We start from the raw sequence: 15,915 nt of genomic DNA, 5'->3' as shown, positions 1-15,915 counted from the left end.
CTTGTAAATGATCTCAAATTCACCTTTTACAATGTGTTTATTATCTTCAGATATATGTCCAGTATTTGCTGTCATCATGATAAATCAAAACCATTTCACATGACAACACTGAATCACCATTACAAAATTTCTGTACAAGAGGAGATTTTTAGAGGTACAGAAGGCAACTGGACACCTAATAAACAAAAGCTGGGTGCTACTGCAAATCTGTGCTTTTGAAAATCCTCTCTTTTATATATTTAAAGAGGTGGCATCATCATCATCATCAATTAACAAAATGCCTTGGAGTTTAATTTCCATGTCAGGAAAAATCTAGCATTCTCCCTGACCATGAAAATTGACTTCAATGAAGTATGAGCTGTGTCTATGTAAAAAACATCTGCAAATACTTACCCTTGGATAAGAAAGCTGGTAAAAGACTGTTTTTTAGTGCTATTGATAAATACATATGATCTGATGACTGGCTAAGTTGAACTTAGACATATTCAACCTCAAAACATGATGCGCTTGTTTTGTAGTCAGGGTAACTGGATTATATTGCCATAGAAGCTAGTAGACTTGTCACTTTGGGACTTCAAAATAAAATAGATGGCTTTCTAAAATACAATCTTAATGGAGCTTCTAGGGAAAAATTTACCACCTGTATGCTAGACTAGTATGTGCATTAGGTGACTGTAGAGCTACCTTTTGTCTTTTATTAATCTAGAAATGTGTCTTCCTGATGGATTTCTCTTTTTTCTCTCTCTCCCTTCTGTTTCCTTTCTCCCTTTCCTTCCCTCCCACTACTTTTCTGTAATATATAGTTTATATTGCAATTTCCTTGATGCAGTAACTGCTTACTTAAGTCTTTGATATTGCCAAGCACATGATTAGAACCTGATAAATACTATTAACAATTCTCATGAATAAGATATGTCTCTTTTTGCCAGGCTGTGTTAGCTATCAGACCTGTCAGTTGTGTCATGCAAAGCTAGCAAATTGGCCTAGACCAGAGCCCATGTATTTTTGCTGTGATGAAATCATCAGTTGCCTCTAAAACATTCATTTTGTAATTGCCTCAATGAGTAGGAATGATCTGATGCCAGACTGCTTGCTCTTCAGCTCCTAATTGTTTAAGGAGGAGTTCACATTCACTTCAAGGATTCTAAATTAGAAAAATTTGTTTCAAGATTGTCAAACAGAATTATATCACATCTGATATATTGAGGATGTGGGGTGAGCTTTATAGCCTTCTGTGTAGCCTTAATGTCACTTTCACAATGAAGGGAAAATAAAAATAGAAATTTGAAAGCCAAAACTATTACTGCTGGACAAAATGGCTACATCCCTGAGTGTTATTCTTTCAGAGATTTTTCCCCAGACTGGACTTGTGCTTAAACAAACTAGACTCCAGGCATCATCCTGCTCTATTGCCCTGTAGGTTTCATGTTCCTGAGTGATTTAAAAAAATGATCCTATGACATGAGATGCATAATAATAGAAATTGGCCATCAATTAAGTATTAAGTAGGGTATTTGAGGGATATCTGCAGTAATTTCTTGGAGAAGATTCTGGGGATCCTTAAAAAAAAAAAAAGTCTTTTTGCTGAAGAAGCAAGCCACTGTTAAAAACAAAACAAAACAAAAAAGCCAGAACTACAGAATACAAGAGCCACTTCCTTTCCATTGTTTTTTAAAAATATACTCTATATTTGAGACTACAGCTCATCATCTATTCAAAGAGTCTGTGTCACATAATCCTACTCTGTAGAGCCACAAATAACTATGAACATTGTGATTCAGGCAGTTTTAATATTAAAAAAAAAAAAAAAAAAGTCTGAACTTAACAACTGAGCACTGAACAATTCATTTAGAGCTGAACACTTCACCTACAGCCAAATATTCCAGTTAGACAAGCTACCACTGAACCATTCAAACATTGCCTCATGGTCACTGGCTTGAATTCAGTATAGATTTGTTGTGACACAAGACACAAGATGTTATCCCGCAGCTCAGAGGCCATGTTACCATAGTCTGCGAACATGGAAATATGGAAAGCCTGTCAAGCAGAGAACAGGGCAAGGATTTCAGTTTTTAAATTTGCCACTAACTCACTGCTTGGAGTTCAACAAGTTACCAATGCCCTACTGTCTCTAAGCAGCCTCTAATATTGATTTAATTTTTTATTCCAGTACCTGAGTAACTTTTACATATCGGCTTCAGCTGGAATGATCATTCTTATCATCTTCGAGTTACAAGACACTTAGTAAAATGGAAACCTTTACTTCACTTCAAAAGCAGAAGAATTGCAATAATTAGTTCCATTTATATCATTGTTTGAAATTCAAATGAGAAACAAGAACACTACAACATTATGAGAAAAACTAATCAAGGGTAATTTAGCTATATGCATATTTTGGTAGGAAAAATTCCTTTTAGGGCTGTGTGGAAACCAAGATCTATGCTATAACTGCTACCAGCAGGGGAATGCCTATGTGACCCAGGATGAGAGTAGGAGACAGAAATCCAACTGCTGAAAACAGAATTAGGGAGAAATAGGATTAATTCAGAAAGTCAAGAAAATGAATGAAAGTAGCAGTCATGTAAAGTTAAAGCTGTAGGAGGGAGGAGGGACAATCTGGTATTTTATCAGTTTGGAGTAGGAAGATAGTACTAACTGTAAAGGAGAGTGAATATATGAAGACAGACTTCGGTGAGGAGATTACATTGTAGTAAGATCCATGAAATTACGTGGTGGTATTTGAGTGACCAGGAGGAAGGAGGGAAAGTAAATAAAACAGCTACTAGGTTTAAATTTAAGATGTGGTGATGAGCGTTTTAACTTAAATGAATATTCCTAATTATTAAGACTGATATCTTGTATATAAAATAAATGGAAAATATGTATATTTATTTAAAAATTAGTTAATAAGCAGTGGTCTGCACTATTAGCCAGCATGGTATACATATATGAAATTTTTCACCATTAACAACAGTTATATGAATACGAAAAGACTACGTGTGTGTCTCTGATTAGACTTTACCATTTAGCAATGAGATAAAATATCATTGATCAACTTGTAGTTGCAGGATCACATTGGCCCAAGTCATTAATGGAACTAGCTGGTAGCTATTTAGTGACCCGAGTGAAGTAAGTTTAATGTTCTTTCAGGTTCCTATAAGTCTACATGTCCTTTTCCAAAGCCATGATTTATTTCAAACCCAGTTTAAACAGGTTTTAAGGAATTCTAATGGAAGTGAGAGGAAATGGCTCTTAAACTCTCACTGTAGTGAATGAATTCAGTGCAATTACTTTGATTTCAAAGTTCGCCAATCTGGCATCATTCACAAAGACCACAATTACATGGAAAGCACTTCTTCTATAAGGAAAAATTCTGTTTCATTTAAATTACAAATTTAAATTTTACAGTTTGGGTTAAAATACAAGTCTTTGACTATGGTTATAGACATAACAGGTATTATTTGGAAAGATTTATGTGATCTGGTGAATCATAAAGCTGGTTGGTTCCTATGGTAAAAGGCACTGTGTGTAAGACACCACTTCAGTAACAGGATGTTTATTCCTGCTTTAAAGATGTAGTGCTGTGATACCTCTTTCAGCAGGTTTATCTCTTGCCTTAAACTTCCTGGCAGGAAAAGGCATACTAAGTGATACAGCTTGTACCCCCACAGTGTTTCTTGTTTTCCAGACAGAGAAGAATTTGCCTCTAGAATGCCCAGCTCATCAGAGCATAAAGACCAGCATACTAGAGGCAGAAGTCATAATTATAAGGTAGAAAGACAAGAATTGACAAGGTCACTGAAAGTGCTGGCCCATAAAAAGAGAGCAGGAGAACATGGTATTGTGTTTTCAGTGGAGTCAACGATAAGGTAACCACCGTCATAGCATGTCCAAGCTAAGCAGTTTTAACTGATAGGAATAAAATAAAGGCATGGAAAAAGAAGCAAGAAAAGTGAGAGTGCATCTGAATATTTAAAACAAGGTAGGCTAGACAGCGAAAACTCTTTTCCCCATGTGCATTTCTCCGTTCTTTCTATTTCTAAGCGTTTTCTTGTCGAGCAAAGCAAGAGCTGGGCTGTGCCAGTGGCCGGGAGCTGTCCTTGGTGCTGAGCAGGCCTCGGCCTCCAGCTGGAGGCTTCGTGTAGCGAGGAGGTGACAGGTCGCTGCTCAGCGAAGGGCTGTATTTTGGCAACATGCATGAGTTTCTTTGAATTCTTGTAATTTTTGCTGGATTATATCTGTTGTCTGAGTGCTGTGGGACATTGCATAGCAAGATTATGCCACCTCCTCGTGAGGAAAGCCTTCCCCAGACGTGTTCAGAGCAGGTCACCCCTAATGTGTGTTTTTTACAGTGTTCCCCATCTTGCTGGAAGACCGTGCTTCCATCACCTAAGGGGTGATGCTGTGTATTCCGTTTCCAATGACTAGTCAGGACTGCTGGAGAACATGGCTCAGCTTTCCTCTCATCTTTTGTTAATGACCTTGAGAATGCCTAAGTCGATATGCAAAGTTAAGGCAGGTGAATAAGGTTCTTTGTATTACCTCTTAATGCAGTCAGTGGGAATTCTGGCTGTAAGAGTTGTTCTTAGTCAGACTTCTGTTTACTTTTTCAGATGACAAAAACTCTTATTTTATCAGTTAAAAAATAAAAGAATTCAACCACAACTCGAAAAAAAAAAAATCTTCTGTATTATTCCATGGTAAAAAGGTGCTTTTCTTTGCTATTTACCTTACTCTATAAAAGCAGGTACAATGTTACTGACAGTTCAAAGCAGAAGTGAAAAGAACTCCTTTATGTTTTCCTCACTAGAGAAGGGGTGTGTTTTTCCTTTCCTTTCCAACTCATCAAAAGATGCTAGGCGTTCATTTAATCACCGTACAAAGATGAAATAAGGTAGTTTAGGTAAGTAAATGTCAATAAAAACAGATATTCTGCTGGACTTTGCTGTAGTTGAATGACCTACATGTGGGTCATGCTCAAGTTAACATAACAGGAGAAGACAGCCAGATTTGAGTAAGTCGTAAAATGACACTGTTCAGAATTAAACCATTTTGTGCTAATATGGGCTACTCAGACATTTTAAGGGAATATAGCCAGTTTTAGAAGAATGTGATCTATACAAGAAATATATGCACTCTTTCATTTAGAATATGATTTAGCATTTAATGAAGTAAATAGTGCTTTTGTCTGAGTCAATGAATTCAAAGACAATTACTGTGATTCCTATGAACTATAGTTGCATCTTTTTTTTCTCCAGATCAGTTTAATTTCGTCTGTAGTTTTAAACTATAATATTTCATCACAGAATTTCTTTTTGTTTGTAAGCATTTTAACCACTTTTTGTCACAGCATACAGGAGAGACAGACATCTGTATAAGCTGGAGGCTCTTCTTATTTCCATTATGTCAAATTCATTTAGGCGTTAGGCACTGGAAATTGTGCAGTCAAATTCATTCCAAGCTAGGGCATCAGGATTGTGCAGTCAAGCTCAGAACAACAAAGTGCTACTTTGCTTATTGTATAATGCTTCTTAAAGGAAGCTAGCCCATTTAATAGAGAAAAAATAAGACCTTTGAATATGCATTAAACTTTCCTACACACACTTGAAATTTTTCTGGTAGTTTTGTTTTATTTACTGATTATTCTTGACAAAAACAACATTAAATTAATTGAAAGCAGCAATTGAAATATATTTTTGAAATTGAAATTAAATCATTTCAAACAAACATATCACCATACTCAATTGTTATAATTAAGATACTGCTTTGGAGGAAGAGGCAAGACAGAATATTTATTTTACCCTACTGAAAACTCTTGTTCGTTTTGGCCTGAGGGTAAGAATTTGATTAAAATGTGTAAATTAATGGCATCATTCATCCAGATGTAATGTTTTTACATGAATATGCTCTTTTTCAATTAGAAGTTCTGGGACTTGATTATGTTTGTTTTTAAATATTGGGAAATGATACTTTTCAGGGCAGAAACTGAGTTAGCATTTACTCTTCTCATTCTCTAGCAAGTCCAACTAGGTGATAGGAAAGTCCTTTCTAACTTTAACATCTATTATTCTGTAGGAAGAACCTGTCACAGGCATTATTGAACTATACAACATGTAAACAGACTCACACCTGTCTATTTGGCAAAAAAAAATGTTTGATTTTATTCTGCAGCTATGCACCTACAAGAGGGAAATCAATGTTTTGGCAATGCAGTGTAGTTAGGTCACTCACCTGCTCAACATATATTTTTTATATTTTTTTAATATATTTTGATCCTTAATGCTTTGTTGGGTTTTTAGTTATTAGGTCAACTATAGATAGGACTATTGTTCTGCAGAGGAAAGCAATAAGTATGTGCTTTGTTTCTCTTTCCTACATTCTTTCCTTTTATCTGCAGAGATATTACTATGATTTATTAATGCTTTTTAATGCTTGCTGTTCTGTTAATACAACTTTTATAGATCACCACGTTGTTTTCATATTTTGATTAAGAGAAGCTTGTGTTCTGAAGTCTACTGTCTTCAAGTTTAAGCCTAAATAAACTGATTTCTAATTTCCTTTTTTCACCTTGTAAAACTGACTGGGTGACATCATCCATATGCTTCTCCCCAGGTCAAGCACTTGAGAATTCAGGAATGTTTCTTTAAGTTTTTCTTCATTCAGTTCATCCTATTGCTTCTTTCTCAGGAGCCTCTCAAGGACTCCAGATACTGAGGAAAAAAGAAAACAAAACCAAAACCAAAACAAAACAACAACAAAAAAGGAGATAAAGGCCAAGCTTTGAAGGAAAGGTGACCTGGTTTCAAAATTGTCTTCTTCAGAAACACTGAATCCAGGCTGAGTTTCCTTTATGGCATGGTATAGGCACTGTGCTGCCTATATGACAGAATTCTCTTCAGGCCTCCAGAGACACCAAAGCTGTGACTAAAGCCCTGAGTTAATGAATAGTGCTGGTAGGCCTTCGCGCAGTATTAAGGATCATAGCATCATCACTGAGTAAATGTAGGGCACAAAACCCCTTGCTTCCACAGCAGTAGTCTAAATCACATCTCTTTCTGGGAAGTTTGTATTCTCCACGGTGGTTTTAAACTAAGTCCTAATTGACACTGTATTCATCTTTAGGTATTATCAGTATCATGTATTACAATATATTAGATTTTGTGATACTAAGAACTCTGACTCTTTTTCCTTTTTTCTTTTTTCTTTTCTTTTCTTTTTTTTTTTTTTTAGAATGCACTTAACTGTTGCCATTTATGATACTACATTCCTAGACTAAATGTCAGCAAGTTTTTTGCAGGTGTCTTATGTTAGTCTTGCCTTCCACCGAACTTGAGGTTCACCTATAGAACTGTGATAAAAGTATTTGAACCTTTGGCTCATTTTTATTTTGTTTTGTTTTGTTTTGTTTTGTTTTGGAAGCTTCCACAAGGCATTTCTGCAGGCGTTGCTTTCAAACCAGAAGACAGAACAACTGAGAACTCTTGTGTTAGACAAATTAGGAAGTCTTTAATCTTACATTTGCTCAGAATTTCTTTTCAGGTCCATTAGTCCATTACTTGTAAGTAAAGATTTTCACTTCCCTGTACACAATCTACATACAAATTGTAAAAAACAATATGAATTTTGCATACCTGAGAAAAATTTAGAAAATAAAAGATTGTATATATCAGCATATAGTGCTTTCAAATATATAAGTCAAACACACTAATATATGGCAATACCAGAATACTGAGTAACTGACACAGCTTCAGATTGTCTGTATGAATGTTAACAACATGGAGACCTATGCATACCTATTCTCACAAAGTAGTTCTGGCACAGGTATTTGCTTTGAACATTTATTTAGGTGTGGTGGTCTTCCAGCCTACACTTCTACTACAAGGTCTCTACCTTGCAATAGGTACTTTGGTGCTCCTTAAAATGTCTCATCCCTGTATATACGCTCTCATCCTCTCTCCTGTCTGCTGAGATCCCTTTGGTACTCTGCTGCCTTGTATGTCCTTCCTATGCTGCCCTAAAGGGTCTGAGATACCTGCGTGGATGAAGCAGGCATTACCAGCATGGTGGTGGTATTCATACTCTCCACTGTGGAATGCACATATGGACAAAGTAACTCAAAAATTCATTTATTTTTCTGTGAGGTAACTTAAAATTCCTGTGAACTGTAGTTGAGAGATTGCAAGAAATCATGTTTCTCTAAAATTCTACATCTTCTATAGTTTTGAATGTTATTGTAATAATAGACAGTTAAAATTCAAATCAATTTTTTATTTTTATTTTTATAAATGAGGAGAGGTCATTAGGTCATTTTTGTGAATATAATAGGGAGAAATATTAAACCATCATTGAAAGGAGGGGAGGAAAATAATAACTGCTTAGGAAAAAATTTGTTTTGTTTTGTTTTTTTTTCTTTCATTGTTGTAAAGGAAAAAAGAGTGGAGAAATGTATTTGCAGACAGGTCTAACAAGCAAAATGTTGAGTCTTATGGAATCACATTTTCCAAGTGAAACCTCAGCTAGACAGTTATGTTTGTGTGTACCATTAATGGTTCTATAGCACAGAGCATTTTTCTGGATCAGAAACTATGGGATCTCCTGGGTTTTGAGTTATTGCTATCACAAATTAGCTGCATATGTTCTCAACTCCTTCACTGCCATGTGCAAGATAGGGGGATATTTCTAGGCAATAGGAGGAGTGTGTGAAAAGAGAATGGTAGATGGAGTTTCTGTTCTGGCAGTCCTCCAACCAGTGTTTTTTGTTAGAGATGCTCCATATATCTCCATGTTCACCTGAAGGTATAGACTGGGCTTGCTAGGTCTGGTAGTTTCCTTGCCTGCAGTATTCTGCAGTGACCTTCCAGCACAGCAGAAAATGTAACCTTTAAATCTTATTTTTTAAAAGAAATTGATTGATGAAGAGGCCACCAAAAATAAACTCAGTAGAGCAGGAAGCTCCCTAAAGCAGAGGCCAGATAACAGGGATGGATAAGCATTAAAAACAAACAAACAAACAAAAAGTTTGCAGTGTAAGTGCCGATCTTCATGGGCAGTGTTAGGTAACATCCTCTCAGCCTTTCTGAGTTTGTACCTTCACTTCTGCATCTGGACAACCTGATCTTTACATCCATCAGATATTTAAACAAACAAGCAAACCAAAAAAAAAAAACAAAAAAACAAAAAAACCCTCTGTCTTTCTGTCTAATGTTAAACTACTCAGATCTGTTGTTGTTTGCATTCCCTCTGCAGGTGAATGGTATTGATCTTCGAGGTGCTACCCACGAGCAGGCTGCAGCGGCGCTAAAAGGAGCAGGGCAGACGGTAACAATCATAGCACAATACCAGCCGGAGGGTAAGCAAAATAATAAACTTAAAGACATATGGTAAAAGATAAGTGCTCTAAAGCCACCCACTTAAAAGGATGAGGCTGGTGTAGACAGTGCTTTTCCCTATCATCAGAGTTATCTGGAATGAAAATTCAAGTGTCAGTTCTATTCCTAAGAAGTGACTGTGTTTTTGTCACAGACTTTGCTTTTAGAAGTATTTTATACAACTGTAAGAACTATCTTTAAATGTGCATACAATAAGACAGTAATCAATGTTTACCTGATCAGTTTATTTTTGTTACTGCTTATTCTACGTTCTTTTCGATTTTCTTCTGGAGACAGGTAGTGCAAAAGATAAGAGTGAACAGAAATGCCAGGAAGATCTGAAGCTGCTTCAGACAGCCAGATCAGAATTAAGCAAAGATAAGCTCTCCAGGAAAATGCATAGAGCCTCCCTCTACTACCGTTGCATGACCATGTCCTTCTATGTAGAGGGCAATTAGCCCCAGATCACAAGTATTTACAAGAGAAAATGGTAGCCTTGTAAATAAAAGCATCAACAGGAAATTCAGCAGGAAATAAGACATTCAGGGTAGGATTTATCCCATCCAGGAGTATTACTTTCTGATAGGGGCTAAAGATAGTTTTTCTCCACAGTAGTTGTCACTGTGAAACATTCTCCATGAGAGTTCTGCACCTACAGGTGTCTGTGAAGACTTGCTGGCACCATTTTATCAGTTTTCAGTAAAATAGTTCTAACTAAATTCAGAAGTCCCACTATGACCTGCGAACCCTAGTTGTTGATTCTGTATAGCTGTGCCCTGCCTAGACCACATGAAAGTCTCAGAAAACACTTGGAGGAAAAACACTTAGAAACACCGCATTTCTAAAAACAGATTCACTAGTCATTTTTTTCAGAGACACTGGGGAGATGAATTAGTACTGCCAGAGTTTATGCAACATGATACCTTCTTTTGTTTTTCTGAGTCCTGATGATAGCACACACACACACAAAAAAACATCTTTTATTTATCAAACTTAGAATTGTGCTTCAGATCTGGTATCATGCATCCATTTACCAGCTTATCTGCACTTGAGTCACCAAACAGAATAAATTAGGCTATACTAAGGAATGTGTAGATGAGAGCAAATGAAATTGCAAGTGCCTATCTTTTGCTAAATAAATTCAACATATTAATACAAAATATGTTAGCAATAATCAGAGTTATTTCAAAGAAAAAGTATTGAAAAGGAATTCCATGACAGATAGCTATCCTCACTGGATTCTGAATAAAGCCATGCTTGTTAGTTGCGGCAGTCTTGTTTGCTGTCTAGCGATTTTATATTGCAATTATCACCATGGTGTCTGACTACTTGTAGCAATCACTGGCATTTCAGATTTTTTTTTATGCCATTGTTAACTCACAAAGCATGCACTGTCTGACAGATTTTTCCTATTATATTTGAACTTTCAGTTGACGTGCTGTTCCCCTACATTCTACCAGCTCTGTCCTATGTCAAATTCAGTTTTGGAGAGCATGCAATTCAAATGATGCTGATAAAATCCTTCAAGTATTATATTACATATTTATTCAATTTTTTCTTATATTGCTGCTCCATTCCCCCAAAACCCTGTTGAGGGCAGACTAATCCCAACTGCATGACTTGTCTGCGAAGCATAGCCAGTTTCCTGTTTCATCCAAATCATTCAAGACACTCTGAAAAGAGTGGAGCTGGTGAAGAACAGAGCCCAAAAGTTAGCCTTTTTATAGGAAATGATGTATTTTTTCAGGTAGTGAGAACACTCGGTAATCATCCAGCATGTTGTATCTTGCTGCTAAATGATTTCATGTTAACCTAAGATGCAGGTTAACACAAACTGTGTAGACACAGGTGTGAAATGAAGTTTCTCTTTCTTAAATAAATCCCTAACAACAAAGGAAGATGAAACATGCTTTAAAGCATTGTTTAAGTAGCCTTCACAGAAAATTACTTAGGGATATACAGATCGTACATAAAGACAAACATTCTACGTCAGCATAAATATTTGTTTTATTTTAAAGATCTTGCACAACTCTTCTTCTTTATATGAAATTTACGCCCGATCTCTTATTTACCATGTCTTATCTTGAAGCATAAGAATGGAACATAGTCTTAAAATACAGTCTTAAAACTGTACAGCTGTGCTTCCTTCAGGGGCTCTGCATTTGGAAATACTTCCCAAAAAGAGCCTAAGCAGAGTAGACTTGTAGCTTGATTTTTCCATGTTCATACTGGAAGCGAATTGTTGTTACTACAGCCTCAGTTGTTTTGGAATAGACATGGAAAATATTAACCCATACCATTTTTATCTTTTCTAGCTTATTTAGCATTTAGAGCTTGTTTCAAACAAAAATATTCAGTGAACCTTTATTGATATTGCATGTATTAAGTGATTATGATTTAAGTAACAGTCAATACTATAAGCCAGCTGATGATTAGCAATTAAAGTTGTTAGTAAGGAAAGCTTACTTTCCAATAATTTGGTTTTTATGCAGTAAAGCAAAGCTTACTTGTGTTGGCAATAATGCCTCCAAAATTACATCATCAAGTTTGTCGTGCGAAGATGAGGTGAATACTATAGAAACAACTTTCAAATTTTAAATTTCACTTTCCTTGTTTCAAACAGTCAAAAGTTTATCTAAGCTTATAACACCCCTCACATTTACGTATATAGAGTTGGAAGCAAATCTCATGAGAATGGCAACTCCTGCAAAAAATCTAGTGCTTGCCATCAACTTGAATAGTTTTTCCTCTTAATACTATGGCATTTTGGTTTGTCATCCTGTCTGGAATAAACAAATGCAGAGAGTAGCACAGTCAAAATATAACAGCATCACAGAATTTTTTGAATGCTGTCAGACTTGTGGTTGGTGATGGCACTTATCTGAACCACGCTGCACTCAGATGAAAATGGTCCTGGAAGCAGGATAAAATTCTGTAAAAGAGTATGGATACAGTGAACAAAGGGATAATGGAAGATACAAGCAGTGATTTGCATGACAAGGAGAAGAATGGAAGTACAAGGGATATTATAAGGAACCAAGAACTCCTCATTCAGCTCTTCTGCTCTTTAATTCCTGTCTTCCTCATGTACATTCTCCGTTTGTGTTTCCCTCATATCTCTGAGAAATAAAAGAAGAGACAAAAGAGGAATGAAAGTCCAAACAAATGCAAATTACATGAAATGATTTTTGGCAATTTTATCAGAAGCAAGAAGAAAACAAATCACAGAGATTAAAAATCAGACCTCAACAGCAAGAGTATGTTCACAGATGTAGGAACAATGCCCATCATTCTTTTTTTTTTTTCTTTGTTAGTTTGAGTAATTCCTTACTTTTATTTTAAAAATTGAAAATACCTGTGTACTGTATCTCATGTACACATATATTGTGTAAATGAAGGTCCAGTAATGTTGAGCATTCTTACCTCTGGTTATCCTTGTGAGTGTTGAGGTGTGTATTCAAAATACGCAAGTGATCCTGCAGGCTTCAAAAAGATGACTTCTGTGTATTCATGTATTGCTCACATCTTCTGCACAATATTGAATTGAAATTAAAGAGAATTTAAGGACCAAAAGCTACTTAGAACAAAATTAGAAGGGGAACCAATCCCTCATAATTAGTTTTGCTCTCCAATTTTTAATATTCTTAGAAGCAATTTAACCCTACTCCCAGTCTAGCAACTCTCACATTTCTTTTAAAGGATTGTACAAATATGAAGCTAGTTAGTATACCCTTTCCTTCTGCAAAATAATAGGCTGACTCATCATCATAGAGTGGATCAGTGTGCTCTTGTTAAACAAATATTTGTATATTAAAATGGGAATATATAACACATAGGCAAACATTTTATACATTTCCATGTTTTATGTAGGACATATTTTGTTTTTAATGGCAACAGTGTTAAATAACAGCCCAATATAGAAGTAATTAAGAAAAAAAAAAAAGAAAAAAAAAGAAAAAGAAAACATTTTGTCAGTGAAACTAAAACACTAGAAATGGATTTAAAAAATGAATTTAAGTTAAAATAGAGACAATTTGTCCTATAAGACACAGTTTAGGAGTTGGGGAGACAAAATACTGGACTCCTAATGAAAATGCTAAAAAGCTTTATTGCACATCTTAATCTCAAATGTTCAAGTATCTTCCCATTACAGCACTGTGAAAGGGATACAGTTTAGTCCTAAGATTTTTGCTAAACATTCAGTGTCAGTGGTCTACAAGCTGTGTTGTGCTGCATTGCAGTCTCTCTGCAGTTATTCCTTCACAGCACTCCCTGGAAAAATGTTAAACCAGTCACAAGTTCCAGGTGCTTTCAATCTTTCAACCAAGCCAATTAACTTGCTTTATTAATAGCTGGCATATAGGGAAAACTTTCATTGATTACCTTTCGATTAGACCAGCTCATAATGAAGAGGTTAAAACGTTGTTACAAGTGAGAGAATTTCTGCTTTATCACCTTTGGAGCAAGCTGGTAGCTGCTTGCCTGATGTCACCGTGCTCAGTCTGCTGTGCAGTGAGTAACTTCTAGGTTAGAAAAAGAGTATCAGATGGAGATACTGTGATAGGCAGCGTCTGTCTTTGAAGGCAGTAGCTGTGGAAATTACTGGAGAGCTGTACTTAAAATTATAAGCATTTCATGGCAGAAAAGATAATAAATTCACTTTTCAGTTCTTTTGTTCCTGAACCTGGGAGGCTTGTACAGTGCCTTGTAACAGACCTAACTTTAATAAGCAGCATCAGCTTTTACAAAAGCATGCTCCTTGTTTTATGCCTTCCTCAGACCTACTGGTGCACAAAACCTGCTCTTAAAATATGAGAGTACAAATCCAGGGGTCATTCTTACAGGTCATTCTTCCGGAGCAGTCATGGATGTTTTTTAGCTCTTACCTCCATTTCATTCCCTGGTCCTGCCTTGAAAATATAAATGTTTGTCACCTGTTTTGGTACAATGGTCACACGTATTCCTGATTCAGGTGTTTAGCCTTTTCAGATGCTGCAGAAATAAGTTAGATACAAAATATATGGGAAGAATAATTAACTGTATTTATTTGTTTTATATAGATCTCTTCTGTACCTTCAAATGTGAATGCTCATGTTAAAGGCCCCTTTTCTCAGCTGTTGAAAACTGATATAGCTTAACTACTTGGATAGGTGCATTACAGCAGTTGGCCTTCATCTAGAAGTCCCCGTATCTAATTGCCAAAGAATGCAAGATGCTGAGGTTATATTTCATGCACATGTATTAGAGTATATAACATAATCTAGGAATGACCATGCTGGATCTGGCCAAAGGTCCATTTGCTGAGGATCTTGTTTCAAACAGTAGGCAACAGCTTAGGGAATGAGGAAAGAGCAGGACAAGCATGTTGTAATACTTCCACTGAATGTAGTCCTACTGAGCAAAGGGGCTTGAAAAATCTTTTCCTTCTCTTCAGCTGGAACATGTCACCACTGTAAAGATTAATAAAAACAAGAGATGAGAAGCATGTTTTCTTGGTTGTCTTCCTGAAGCTCAGTAAGTGAATTTCATTGAGAAACTTGTCCATTTTTTAAGTTAAGAGAATATAGAAGGAAGTAATAACGCAAATGAGAAAGCTGGACTTTATGGTAGAGTATACAGAATATATTACAAAATTCCTTATCTTAAAGTTGTTTTTACCTCTCATTCAGGTAGCAATATAAAGGGCTGCTTCCCCCTGCACACTTCTTTTTACAATGGAGTCTCCAACTTCACTGTTTTCCTTATTAACTGATACGGGGGGGTTGTTTTGTTTTGTTTTTAAACCAGTTTACAGAACAGTAGACTCTTTTCTCCAACTGATTAAATGTCAGGCCTCTGCCTCCTGTGATTCTCCATGAAGTGCCCACTGAAGAAAGACTAGCCAGCCTTCAGGTGACAATGGAAAAACTAGTTCTCCTAATGATTTTAGCATGTAGTGCTTTAAGAGAAGTGCAGCAGTTCAGTAAGCAAGAAATTGCTTCTTTGTTGCAGAGATTTCTGTGTAAGCTAGGGTGTTCTGCAGCATTACCTGACAATAACCCACAACTTCATGTAATATATCAAATCCTAGCAAATGATATTTGAATGCTTAAAAACTAAAACTCTGGCACTTAAACTAATCCTTGAGTGCTCCAGGTTATGTCAGCAGTTAATGTGCGTGGTTAGATGCTGTGATTGACATTTGCTGTTTTTCTTTCTTTTGATCGTGTAAATACAGCTTTGGTACCCTCAGGACAAATGCAGCAGTTGCTGAGATAGTCCTACATTTGTCTGGCAGTATAGGATTATAGCCTAGGTATAGGTTTTGCCTCTAATTACTGTATACGACTGAGAATATACCACTTTTATTTTTATAGTGTTGGACCAAAGTTTTCAACCTCAGAATTTTATTGCAAACTTTATACTATCTTTACCTGACATGGAGGAAAAAGAAAAAACACGCATGCAAAAAAGGGGAGGGGAAACCCACAATCCATATTTAAAATGAAAAGGACAATTAAAAAATCTTCTTATTCACTTCTACTGGTAGCATTTCCTTTCTATTTAT

General features: G+C 36.1%; 1 protein-coding gene across 31 annotated transcripts in view; it reads left to right on the top strand.

The window, feature by feature from the left end:
- DLG2 (discs large MAGUK scaffold protein 2) overlaps positions 1 to 15,915 on the top strand; it is a 1,043,894-nt gene that overhangs the window by 818,154 nt on the left and 209,825 nt on the right. For all 31 annotated transcript variants that reach the window (XR_010828657.1, XR_010828656.1, XM_048080922.2 and 28 more), the window contains one exon: positions 9,247 to 9,349. Coding sequence is in view for 29 of the 31 variants with exons in the window: in XM_048080922.2 (XP_047936879.1) it covers positions 9,247 to 9,349 (103 nt within the window). In the remaining 2 variants the exon portion in view is untranslated. The remainder of the gene's footprint in view (positions 1 to 9,246; positions 9,350 to 15,915) is intronic.

This window comes from Anser cygnoides, chromosome 1 (genome assembly GCF_040182565.1).
Source record: "Anser cygnoides isolate HZ-2024a breed goose chromosome 1, Taihu_goose_T2T_genome, whole genome shotgun sequence".
Lineage (NCBI taxonomy): Eukaryota > Metazoa > Chordata > Aves > Anseriformes > Anatidae > Anser > Anser cygnoides.
This window is presented reverse-complemented; position numbering and strand designations above follow the sequence as displayed.